Here is a 12,267-nt window from a genome sequence, read left to right on the forward strand (position 1 = left end):
AAGGAAGTGCAGCTGTGCTTCCTTTCCCATGTTGTTTTGGTTCTCTTTAATTTCCAGTAGGCCTAACCCAGCTGAAACCCTTGTTTGTGAACTGAAGGTGACGATAGTGGACACGGGGCTCCGAGGGACCATCGCTGTGGGCCTGGTGCCGCGCTTCTACCGACTGGACCACCAGCCGGGCTGGCTACCATACTCTGTCGCCTATCATGCTGTCAATGGCAAGTGAGTCAAAGCCCAGCTAAGGAGCGTGCCCGATTGGTGGCTGTGTGTGGTGCTGGTAGATGATCAGTAGATAATAATCACTGCTCATTAGGATTAGAGGATAGTTACTGTTGTACCCCCCCCTCCTCCTCGTTCCAGGCTTTACAATGGCAACCCGCTGGGGCAGCAGTTTGGACCTCAATGTGTCCGTGGCGACCGCATCGGCTGTGGAATACACTCCGAGAACCCAGCAGCGGGAATTACTACCGTCTTTTTCACCAAAAATGGCAGAGAGGTCAGTTCATCAGGACACACATAATCAATAGAGTGTGGGGCGGGCGTTGACTGTGAAAAGCCACCATACGTTTGCATTTAGGGCATTTATCAGACGCTTTCAAGTACATTGGTCTGAGGAGAGAGAAACAACAATATATCGCTGTCGGGTGTAGTAGGGATGTTCATAGAAATAAGTGCCAAGCACCTACAATCGTTAGGTTATCCCATTCCCTGTACACAACAAAGATAGCTAGGGTAAGATCCTACACAGCGAAGGACTTTTAGTCTTTATTCACGTTGGTCTCCAGTGTGAGCTCCTTACCTGCGGCTGTCTGTCCTCCTCAGGTGGGTTCGGCCGAGGTCCCGGGGACCACGGAGGGCCTATTCCCCGCTGTGGGCATGCACTCCCTGGGAGAGGTGGCCCGGGTGGACCTGCAGGCTCAGTGGCTACTGGAGGAGGACGAGAGCATGATGATGGTGGACAGCCACGAGGACGACTGGGGGCGTCTCTTTGATGTCCGGGCCAGTGGCACGGTAAGTAGGACAGCCCCAGCGACCCTTGTCCCAGGACTGCCCCTAAGGCCTTTCACTTGGTTCAGAAAGCCAAAGTATCGCCTACCTGGTTTTCAGGTTGTTTCCTGAACTTATTAGCTTTTGAGTAGGTTGTTGACATAAAATATTCAATGGCCCTTTGGTAAAGGTGTGTTCACAGCAACAGTGGAGAGAAAAATCTGCTGGCGTTGCTCGCGAGGTTGCTCGCGTGAACCCTAACTCTTTTCGTGCGAGTGATTCAGCATGAAGTGAAATTCGCGGGATAGTTCAAATATTTCAACTTGGGCGAATGAGGAATCTGCATTGTTAGCGTGAGTAGAACCAGGTCAGACTTCCAATGAAGCAGGGCGTTGGAGTGAGTAGAATCAGGTCAGACATCCAGTGAAGCAGGGCGGTGGTGTGAGTAGAATCAGGTCAGACATCCAGTGAAGCAGGGCGGTGGTTTGAGTAGAATCAGGTCAGACATCCAGTGAAGCAGGGCGGTGGTGTGAGTAGAATCAGGTCAGACATCCAGTGAAGCAGGGCGTTGGTGTGAGTAGATTCAGGTCAGACATCCAGTGAAGCAGGGCGTCGGTGTGAGTAGAATCAGGTCAGACATCCAGTGAAGCAGGGCGTCGGTGTGAGTAGAATCAGGTCAGACATCCAGTGAAGCAGGGCGTCGGTGTGAGTAGAATCAGGTCAGACATCCAGTGAAGCAGGGCGGTGGTGTGAGTAGAATCAGGTCAGACATCCAGTGAAGCAGGGCGTCGGTGTGAGTAGAATCAGGTCAGACATCCAGTGAAGCAGGGCGTCGGTGTGAGTAGAATCAGGTCAGACATCCAGTGAAGCAGGGCGTCGGTGTGAGTAGAATCAGGTCAGACATCCAGTGAAGCAGGGTGTTGGTGTGAGTAGAATCAGGTCAGACATCCACACCGCCTGCTGAGCCGGCGGAACATTCTCATCTATCTGCGTCTCATCTCTGCATTGAGTTTGTGTGTATTCACAGTAAGAGTTATATTGGTCATTTCTCATTGAGTTTGTGTGTATTCACAGTAAGAGTTATATTGGTCATTTCTCATTGAGTTTGTGTGTATTCACAGTAAGAGTTCTATTGGTCATTTCTCATTGAGTTTGTGTGTATTCACACAGTAAGGGTTCTATTGGTCATTTCTCATTGAGTTTGTGTGTATTCACAGTAAGGGTTCTACTGGTCATTTCTCGTTGAGTTTGTGTGCATTCACAGTAAGAGTTCTATTCTTTGCTGGATGCAGACTGCATTCTTCTTGATGTGTTTCTTGTATTTATCGTGGCAAAGGATTTGAAGGAGTGCTACTTTGTCTGTTCCAAGCTCGTATTCATGGTTGCCAGGAGCTTTATATGTACTGTTCCTCGAAAACCGGGGTCAGGTCTCTGAGCCAACTGCCTGGCCGAGTTATTCTCATTCAACCCTATTTTTGGGAAAAAGATTTGATTGCTGTAGAGTTTTACTTTACTATACCATTGAGTTTGTACAAATATTTTGAAGTAGAATCGGAGCAAAACGACATAAGAATTGGTTGCTTTATGATTCTGTTTAATCCTCAGCATTAAAACATCACAAACAGTTTATTCAGAGTCAAAGGCAGCATTTATGCTCTTGGTATAATCAGAAAGAGAAGGACTTTCTTCGCTATAAATCAGGAGTGAGTTCAGTGTGCACATCATGGGTGTTAAATTGCTTTCCCATCCTGTAACTCTTCCATTAACTCTTTAGTTAGTGGAAGCCCAACTCTTTAGCTTTTGTCAGTGTACCATAACACATGCCCCCATCGTTCCAAGTTTATAGCGTTTTGGTAGAATCGGCTAAAAACAGCCAACTTGAAGTGTGTCTATATGCGCTGTTATGCTCCCACATGAACATTCCAACTCGTTATCATACTAAACATATCCCAGATACATTTTACACCGGATTTCTCTTTTAAGCTATTGGAAGCCTAACTCTCTAGCTATTGTCAGTCTAACTCTTTAGCGAATTTCAGTCTAACTTCTTAGGTTTGTAAGCCTTACTCTTTAGTTAGTGGTAGCCTAACTCTTTAGCTTTTGTCAGTCTAACTCTTTAGCTATTGGGAGCCTAACTCTTTAGCTATTGTTAGCCTTTGGAGTCTTATTGAAACGGTAAAGTCGTGTTCATTTGCTGCGTACCGAGGTTGTGTGAGAGACGTGATCATTCCCCTGGGCACAAGCACTTTGAACATGTGAAACACGTGAACACACTATCCTTTGTTAGAGCAGGCTTTGGTCATAAAAGCAGAGGGCTGCGGGTGAAAAGGATAACACAACTTAAGCTGGCTCTCTTTCTCTGTCATTTCCCGGAGCGTGCCCGTTGAGCCAGCATCCTGGCAGCGCACCAGGTTGTAAAAATTCAATACGGGGAGTAACGGGACTCCCAAGCACTCTGTGCCCCCCCTCTCTCATGTGGTCGGAGGCTTTCACAGCTGGAAGGCCTGGCTCGGTTGGCCGCTCAGCGGGCGAGGAGCTTTTAAGGGTTTGAAGTTCCTCTCCCTCGCCATCTAGCCAAGAATCCCCCCCCCCCCCCCCCCCCCCCTCCACGTGGTCCTCTGAGTGAGGACACGATGTTCGACCAGCAGTGCCGGATCTGGGGCAGTTGACACGATTTCAAAATCAAAGTCACGAAGGACCGATGCGGGGGCCAGTTTTGGAGGGTCAAGATTGTTTATCCAGGATTCATATTTAATGATTTTGGGCTCAGAAAGTAGACTTATAATCTTGACTTCAATTGTTTTGGGTCAGTAAATAATTACAGGTGAAGTCTCTCGGATGAAGGCCTACAATGGCCGAAACATGTTGGCAACTTTTTAAGAATTCTATTATGAGTTAGCCTATTTATTAAAGCATTTTTTACTTTAAAGGTCCCCTGGCATGAAAATCTTTTCTACCATTAATATGAGTTCCTCTAGCATGCCTATCGTCCCCCAGTGGCTAAAACTTGCGTTCGGTGTATAACGAGCACTAGGTATCCTGCTCGCCTTTTAAAAAAAAATGGAAGCTCAGGCGCGCTGATTTGGAATGTGGCCCCATATGTCGTCATAAGGGGCCAAGCTACCTCCCCTTTCCCTTTCAGACTTTGGCCTGCCAATGAGACAATGAGCTACGACCGTGCGAGCGCCACATGTGTCTGTGTGTGTGTGTGTGATTACACACACTGTAAAGAAGTGTACACTTCTTTGTTATTTGGATAACCGTTCCGCTGTTGGTGTTATGGCGCATAACACGTCGGTTCTTTAACGTCTCTGTTATTTCCACACCGAGACTGTAGTTGGGGTTATCTCAGCTATTTGTTGAGAAGGAATTGGGGGAAAGGAACTTTGGCCATAACTCCCTGAAGTACATGAACTGCGACATGCTGTTCGCTGCCGCGAGGCACCACCGCCCGGCGGCGTGCAGTTCAGTCTACTTCAGATTGATGTGGAAGTGGAAGAACCAGAGACGTCGGAGAGCCCGACGCAGTCGTTAATTCATAATATCGTCTGGAGGCGCACACAGCTTTTGGCCGTGATAGTATGTATTATATGATTTAGATATCTATATATTATTTAGATATAGAGCTCCTGGACTGTAATGCAAGTGTTGTACACTTCTTTGTTATTTGGATTACCTCCTGTTGGTGTTATGGCGCATAACACCTCGGACTCTCGTCTCTAGTATTGCCACAACGAGACTCATAGTTGGGGTTATCTCAGCCATGGTCGAGAAGGTATTGGGGGGAAAGGAGCTTTGGCTTTGACTCCCTGAAGTACATGAACCACGACATGGAGGAGAAAGGGATTGTTGCCCGCGGTTGTCTCCCGCTTCCCGCTGCCGAGGGACCACCGCCTGGGCGCTGCCCGCTGCCGAGGCGGTGGTCCCTCGGCAGCGAGGCTCCGGCGGGAGACAACCGCGGCCAACAATCCCTTTCTCCGTCATGTCGTGGTTCAGTCTACTTCAGATTGATGTGGACGTGGAAGAACCAGAGACGTCGGAGAACCCGACGCAGTCGTTTGAGATTCATAATATTGTCTGGAGGCGCACACAGCTTTTGGCCGTGATTATATATATATTATATGATATAGATATCTATGTATAATATGATATTATTTAGATATAGAGCTCCAGGACTCCCGCCGGAGCACCCGGAGTGCTCTGGAATATTAAGAGAACACGGCCAAAGGCTGTGTGCGCCTCGCCATACACCACTGTAAACAGAGCGCTTGGTACCGTGGCTGCAAGCTGCTCAGGGCCACACCCCCACCCTCCTCCTTGACCCTCCTCTCTTCTCCTCATTTGCATTAAAGCTACAGACACCAAAACGGCGCATTTGGGGAAATCTCAATGTGCGACTGGCTCATAGTGGCTGTAATTCTGCACCACGGCTGAATTTCAGGAACGTCTTCAAATACTGTGTTAGGGGCCCACTAATATCTATATTAAAGCATCCATAAAGTAGCATGTCATGGGACCTTTTAGAAGAGTGCCTTTGTCAGCTTATCTTTTAAAATAATTACAGGGTTGGGTTTCAACAAAGACATAAATGTATTCTTGGTCTGTTGGCTATCTGCAGTCCTGTCCTCTCTGTTCTGTCCTCTCCTCGCCTCTCTCTGTCATCTCTTCTCTGCTCTTCTTTCTGCTACACATACACACACACACACACACACACACACACACACACACACACACACACACACACACACACACACACACACACACACACACACACACACACTCTTTCATATGGAGCTCTCACCTGAGGCGTGAGGTCTTCCAGGAGTTGTGGATGTATACATCCGTTGCCATAGAGGTCTACTCCCTGTTTTCACCTAACACAATTAGATTGGAGTGTTCGGGCCAAACATTGGGTTCTTTTTATGTGTTGCTATTTGATGAAGTATGGATAATAACCGTTCCTGATGAAAGTCTTTATTGGTGGTTTGACGAAAGAGAAATAAGGAGAGGGCAAGATTGCGGCAAGATAAAAGACTTTTCAGACTGGTATGCTTTTAATGTGGATGAACCTCAAAGCCGCAGAATGCATTGGGCACAAGGGTAGTGACTTGTTTGAGCTACGGCTTTGAGCATCACGGTAGTGACTTGTTTGAGCTAAGGCTTTGAGCACCACGGTAGTGACTTGTTTGAGCTATGGCTTTGCTTTCCTCAACAGTTGACACTGCAGGCGGCAGCCACACTGTTGAGATCAGTGGCCATCAGATCCCAGCTGTCATCCGTCCCATCCAGTCTAATGTTCTCCATCACATTCTAGGCCGACACGGCCTCAATGGTTTGGATAGCTCCACATGAGTGGCTCTTACGACTGTGCAATTTTTACAACTTCTCGGGGTGTGAATTTTCCGACACACGTGCAAAGCGTTCGTATGGCAGTTCATATGATGGGAATTAAAAAATAACAAAAAAACAAACGTGTAGCTCACACTGCAACTAAACTACTAATTTTGAATTATTAGCATTGTTGATAAAGTAATATGAATTTTTGTAAGCTTTAAGGCCCTCTCACAATAAACTCTTGGCACGCAGGTGCTTGAGATTGATAAGGCTTTAGTGCATGTTTTCCCATCCACCCTAGTCCCCGGACCATGTCACGTCCGTGTAACCCACTGCTGTTTCAGTTGAATAGCCGGTTGGATTAGGGGACTGGCTGCTGGCCCTCCACTGCATACGTGCGGCTCAGAGCGAACACCTCTCAGTGATCGTCTGCAGTCGGTTGCCGTGGCAGTAGCTTTTCCTGCCAACCTAATCCCCTCAGTTGCGGATGAGTGAATGGGCAGGCGGGCGAGGGCACCTCTCTCTTATCAGTTCCCCCAGCTCACTCCCTAGCTGTGCACATCTATCTTACATTTAAGGGGCATTTAGCCACTTTTATCCAAGTGACCCACAATAAGAACATTTGTCAGAAGAAGGTGAATCAACTTATCTCTGTCGGTACAGTAAGGATGTTCAAAGCACAATCACTAGGGTAACCCATTCCCTGTATACAACAAAGATAGCTAGGATAAGATGCTACAAATCTAAGTACTATAACTAAGTACGACTTACAATGAGCAGGGGGCGTGGGAGGGGGTGGCTATGCAGAGTCTAGGTGAACTCTGAACAGTTAAGTCTTGAGTCTCTCTTGGGCGCTCCTGTCCTACCTAGAGCTGGGCGATTAATTGATTTTTTGTATCGTAATTGGAATTAATGGTTTAGGATGATTTTTTTTTTTAAAGAAAATCGATTATAAAAAGAAAATACATATATTGATTTTATTTATTTTTTGGTAAAAAAAAAAAAGGTTGGATATCAACCTGGCAGCATGCACTGAGTGTGTAGAAAGTATCATGTAGAAACACTATCCCCTGGGAGCCTCATCACCACTCCTCCACCTGTCTCCTCCGGTAATAAGGGCTATCCAATGATTCATAAAGGCCCCGGTTTGGACTCTTTTGACTGGGCCTTTGACCAGGTCGACTTCAAGTCATTCTAATACATTATTTCTGGCATTTATAACTTGGTATTTACTGGTACTTATTATTTCCCTAATGAAAGGATGAGTCAAAGAAAAGCTCAATCGAACCATGTCATCAATAGGACGCTAACTATGATAAGTTAGCCTTTTACCATGCACGTGGTCCCCAGCAGCCTGGCCTGCTAGGGGCCCCAGCAGCCTGGCCTGCTAGGGGCCCCAGCAGCCTGGCCTGCTAGGGGCCCCAGCAGCCTGTCCCTCTAAGGTCCCAGCAGCCTGTCCTGCTAGGGGCCCCAGCAGCCTGTCCTGCTGGGGCCCCAGCAGCCTGTCCCTCTAAGGGCCCCAGCAGCCTGTCCCTCTAAGGGCCCCAGCAGCCTGTCCCTCTAGGGGCCCCAGCAGCCTGTCCCTCTAAGGTCCCAGCAGCCTGTCCTGCTGGGGCCCCAGCAGCCTGTCCCTCTAAGGGCCCCAGCAGCCTGTCCCTCTAGGGGCCCCAGCAGCCTGTCCCTCTAAGGGCCCCAGCAGCCTGTCCCTCTAAGGTCCCAGCAGCCTGTCCTGCTGGGGCCCCAGCAGCCTGTCCCTCTAAGGTCCCAGCAGCCTGTCCTGCTGGGGCCCCAGCAGCCTGTCCCTCTAAGGGCCCCAGCAGCCTGTCCTGCTGGGGACAGTATTCCGGTTGTTTTGGGCTGTAGGAACTGAGCAGCGTGAGAAGGAGGAAGCCAGGGTGACTCACCTTTAGGCATGTGTGTTAGGACTGACCCCGCCAGGATGACTGGGAGGCTAGCTGGATAGAACTGGCCCGGCGTTTAGACAACGGGGAATAGGTTTCAGCTTCGGCCGTTTGTCTTCTGACAGCCAGTCCTAGTTTTGAAAATGTGATGTCTCCATGTTTTAAAGGCAGAAGGTTTATTGCGTAATTGTTTGTTAATTGCTTCCCTCAGCTTAGGCTGAGGGAAGGAAAAACTCAATTTGCAAGCGCCCGCAACAGGAAACCACTGGAAGTTGTTTGCCTGTTACAGTCGAAGTACACGCCAGTTTGAGAAGTGCTTTTGCTGTTCTGCAAGACCTACGTCATCAGTTTCCCCTCGCAGCTCTCCTATTTGTGTTCCCTCTGTTCTTGGAGTTGCCCTTGACTCCGAGTTTTCTTGCACAGGCAACGGCTGCGTCACAGTGAGAGTCTGTCAGAAACCACTGACAGATTTGTGTGTTTAGAAGCATCCTCTCTGCTAGCAGCTATCATCACCTATTGCTTTGGGAGGTATGCCTCACAAGCACACATTAGTGGGGAATCTTCTGCTGCAGGCTTCATTCACATTGAAGAGGACAGAATAATTTTGTTCAGGTCCGTCCCAGAGGAAGCACATATGAAGTGAGAGACAAATTTCATTTGTATCAAGAAATAACCAAACTGTTATTTTAGTCCACAATTTTTGAAGTGTTGAGGAATAGGTTATAATACTTATCTCATAGAAAATGTTGGAGATATAATGGACATTACTCTTGTGGAATAGTCATGTGTTTTAGAGCCAAATCATACTTTTTAATACATGTTGAGCTTGAGCAGGGCACTCTTTTGTATCCTTAATATGTGTACCTTCATTTGAGGACTGTAATGCCTTCTCGAGTCGAGATGGCATTGTTTTAAAATGGACATAAGTTCTTCCTTTTCCAAATGTACTCTATGATAAGCATCCCAGAACTGTGTTTTCTCCTTAACACTGCAGCTGTTGTAGCTTGCACATTATTGCACAACAAAATAGAATGCAATTTGAACTCTTCTTGATACATTTAGCACTCCCTGACATCTTTTAATGGCAACCTCTCACTGGACCAATCTGGTCCTCAATGATAATGTCATCATTTATTTGTTAATGTCTTTGAACCCTTTCAAAGACGTCAGTGGTAGCAGCCGAGCCACACACCAGGGTAAGACACCTCTTAAATCCTTCAGTATGAGAGCACTGATTACACTGTTGGTGTAATTACTACAACCAATTACCAAGCACTTGATCACAGTGAGGGAACCGATCAGTGCCCTTTTGACATTTCTACATTGCCTTGATTAATATAGTAATATTTCTACTGCTGTGGATTTTATATTATTCGAATGCAATAGGTTTTACTCTGCTACAGTAGTATTTGTAATCGTTACTGGTATGTTAATTGTGTTTACTTTGCAAATACGGCACTGGACTAGTTAGTTGTATCCACATAATCGGTGAATAGGTTTATCAGGGCCAGACATAGTTAGTTGTTTCCATATAACCGGTGAATAGGTTTATCAAGGGGCCAGACATAGTTAGTTGTTTCCATATAACCGGTAAATAGGTTTATCAGGGCCAGACATAGTTAGTTGTTTCCATATAACCGGTGAATAGGTTTATCAAGGGGCCAGACATTGTTAGTTGTTTCCATATAACCGGTGAATAGGTTTATCAAGGGGCCAGACATATGTAGTTAAATCCCCCATTCCCTGTGTGGGATGACAGTCAGTGAGGGCGGTCGGCCAGGTGCAGTTTGCGGCCGGCCAGGTGCGGCCTGCGGCCGGCCAGGTGCGGCCTGCGGCCGGCCAGGTGCGGTCTGTGGCCGGCCAGGTGCGGTCTGCGGCCGGCCAGGTGCGGACTGCGGCCGCCGTTTGACGCAAATCTTTGAAGTAATTAGAATGCTTGCCATTTACAGCGTCTTCATAATCAACCGCCTGTAAAGGGAGGGAAAAGGGTAGCCATTTTTCCTCCAGACACTTTTTAAATGCAGAGTTGTTGGGACACAGGCAGGGATGTGGCTGTAAGGCATGCTAATTGCACCTAGCCTAATATCAACTTGTCTTTTAATTGTACCTATGGGTTCACCTAACCTAACCTCATGTATTAGCTGTTGCCGTCATAATGACAGGCTATGCTTTGGTTTACATATTGTGTTGGCACATGGTTGTTTTTTGACAATCATGTGCCAAACTAGGGTAACTCCTTACCGTAGTTTGAACAAGGACAACCCCGCAACAAGAGACTCCCATATTGCATGCCAACTGCGATGTTGGGTGTGACTAATGTGTAGGTATTGAATACAAAAAACCTAACTAAACAAAAAGATCTGTTGGCCTCTGCTGATATATTTGAGATCACCAAGAAAGCCACATGCAAGGGAGTGGTGTGTACCAGGGATAATATTACTCATAAGTATTACTGGGTTGTAATGCTTTGTTATGATTTTAAGGTAATTTATGACTATAGCAAGGGGCAATGTGCTGTTTTTTCCAAGACAAGAAAGGTGTATTTTATTTAGAGTAAGTTTCCTAGGTATCTCTTGTAGATGCCTTGGTGCAAACGTGATCTTTCAGGTTTTTGTTTACTACAGAGGGAGCATTCTACCTCGATGCAGCATTAGAGCTTTTTTTATACATTTGTTTCAGTCAATCAAAAATTCTTCCTGCTCTCAAGTTGCAGATAAAACCACCGGAAAAGTTGATATCACTCCAGTGAGACCTGCATCAGAACAGGGAATCCAAGCTCCTGTCGTGGGGCCAAAACCGGCTCCAATATTTCCAGAATAACTTGAATCATTGTTTCTTATGTAAATAGTTTAATTGATTTGAAAGAGCAGGTTAATGCATTGTTGTAAACTGTGCAGTCTATATAACCCTTTAATTTAGACTTTACTTAATTATGACATTTAAAAACCAATAGTAAAAACAATTTGATTCATTTATAGATCTGTTAACGATACAGGAAGAGCTATTCAATTGAAAGGGTTAATGGCCTTATAACAATAAGGCGTTTACAATAACACCAAACTAAGAAGGCCCAGTGGCAGCGCTGCAGGGAGACGGGACCCGGGCGCGTCTGGAACACCACATCAGAGCTCTCTGAAGGTTCACCTTTCTAATGCTCCCCCATTAGGCAAGACAGGAAACTGGACCTTTTTCTCTGGGCGTTAACACGGGTTGCCCCGGCAGCGGGTCAACAAAACATGGCCCTGCACACACGAGGAGGAGGAAGAAGACAGTGAGGGGGGGGGGGGGGGGGGGGGAAGGAGAAGGTGGAAGGAGAGGACAGTGAGAAGGGGGGAGGAGGAGGGTGACAGCTAGTAGCAGAACAACAGGCGTGGAGACCTGGGTCTGTCAGCATCCAAGTGAGGCGTGCTTAGCCCAAGGCTACGTCTCCCTCGCTCTCTTTCACCCCTCACACCCTCCCTCTCTCCATTACTCAGCGGTACGGGAGCAGAGAGAAGGTGTGAGTGATGGTCCTCACAATGAAACCGCTTCCCCCGCCCCTCCTTGATGATCAGGAGGGAGGTGTCTGGACACGACCGCGAAGGGCGGAGGAGGAACCACACTAAAGAGGATAGCAGTTAACAAAAGATGTCTCGGTTTTGTTTTCTAACCCGGGGATTATGAGTGTTTATCTGGAGCACCTGTAATCTAGGTGTGGAGTCGTTTAACCTCCAGGTACAAGCATAATATCAGACCAATAATGGGGAGACCAACGGATGGAGAACCCCTGCTTACCATTGAGTTTGAGAGATCTTTGAGAGATACAGGCCTGTTTATCTTATATATATATATATTTAAAAAGCCCACTGTATAGTGCTTGTACATGTTTAGTACCTGCTTACTGCAGTTTGAATCCTGTGCTTCTAATCAGGGACTGATCGGCACAGGCCTCACAGTACTAAAAATGTATTAAAAATGTAGGTACAATATCACAATTTTTTTTACGATGTGGTTTAAGTAAGAATTTCTTCTACAGCACTTAAACCCTTTTTTTTTTTACAGGTAA

At 46.8% G+C, this 12,267-nt stretch overlaps 1 protein-coding gene across 3 annotated transcripts in view; it reads left to right on the plus strand.

The window, feature by feature from the left end:
- The window catches only part of LOC307079312 (SPRY domain-containing protein 3-like), a 46,266-nt gene that overhangs the window by 5,467 nt on the left and 28,532 nt on the right, over positions 1 to 12,267 (plus strand). For all 3 annotated transcript variants that reach the window (XM_079741565.1, XM_079741566.1, XM_079741567.1), the window contains exons 4-6: positions 98 to 222; positions 361 to 496; positions 823 to 1,011. In XM_079741565.1, the coding sequence (XP_079597691.1) occupies positions 98 to 222; positions 361 to 496; positions 823 to 1,011 (450 nt within the window). The remainder of the gene's footprint in view (positions 1 to 97; positions 223 to 360; positions 497 to 822; positions 1,012 to 12,267) is intronic.

This window comes from Pollachius pollachius, assembly GCF_949987615.1.
Source record: "Pollachius pollachius genome assembly, chromosome: 8".
Classification (NCBI taxonomy): domain Eukaryota; kingdom Metazoa; phylum Chordata; class Actinopteri; order Gadiformes; family Gadidae; genus Pollachius; species Pollachius pollachius.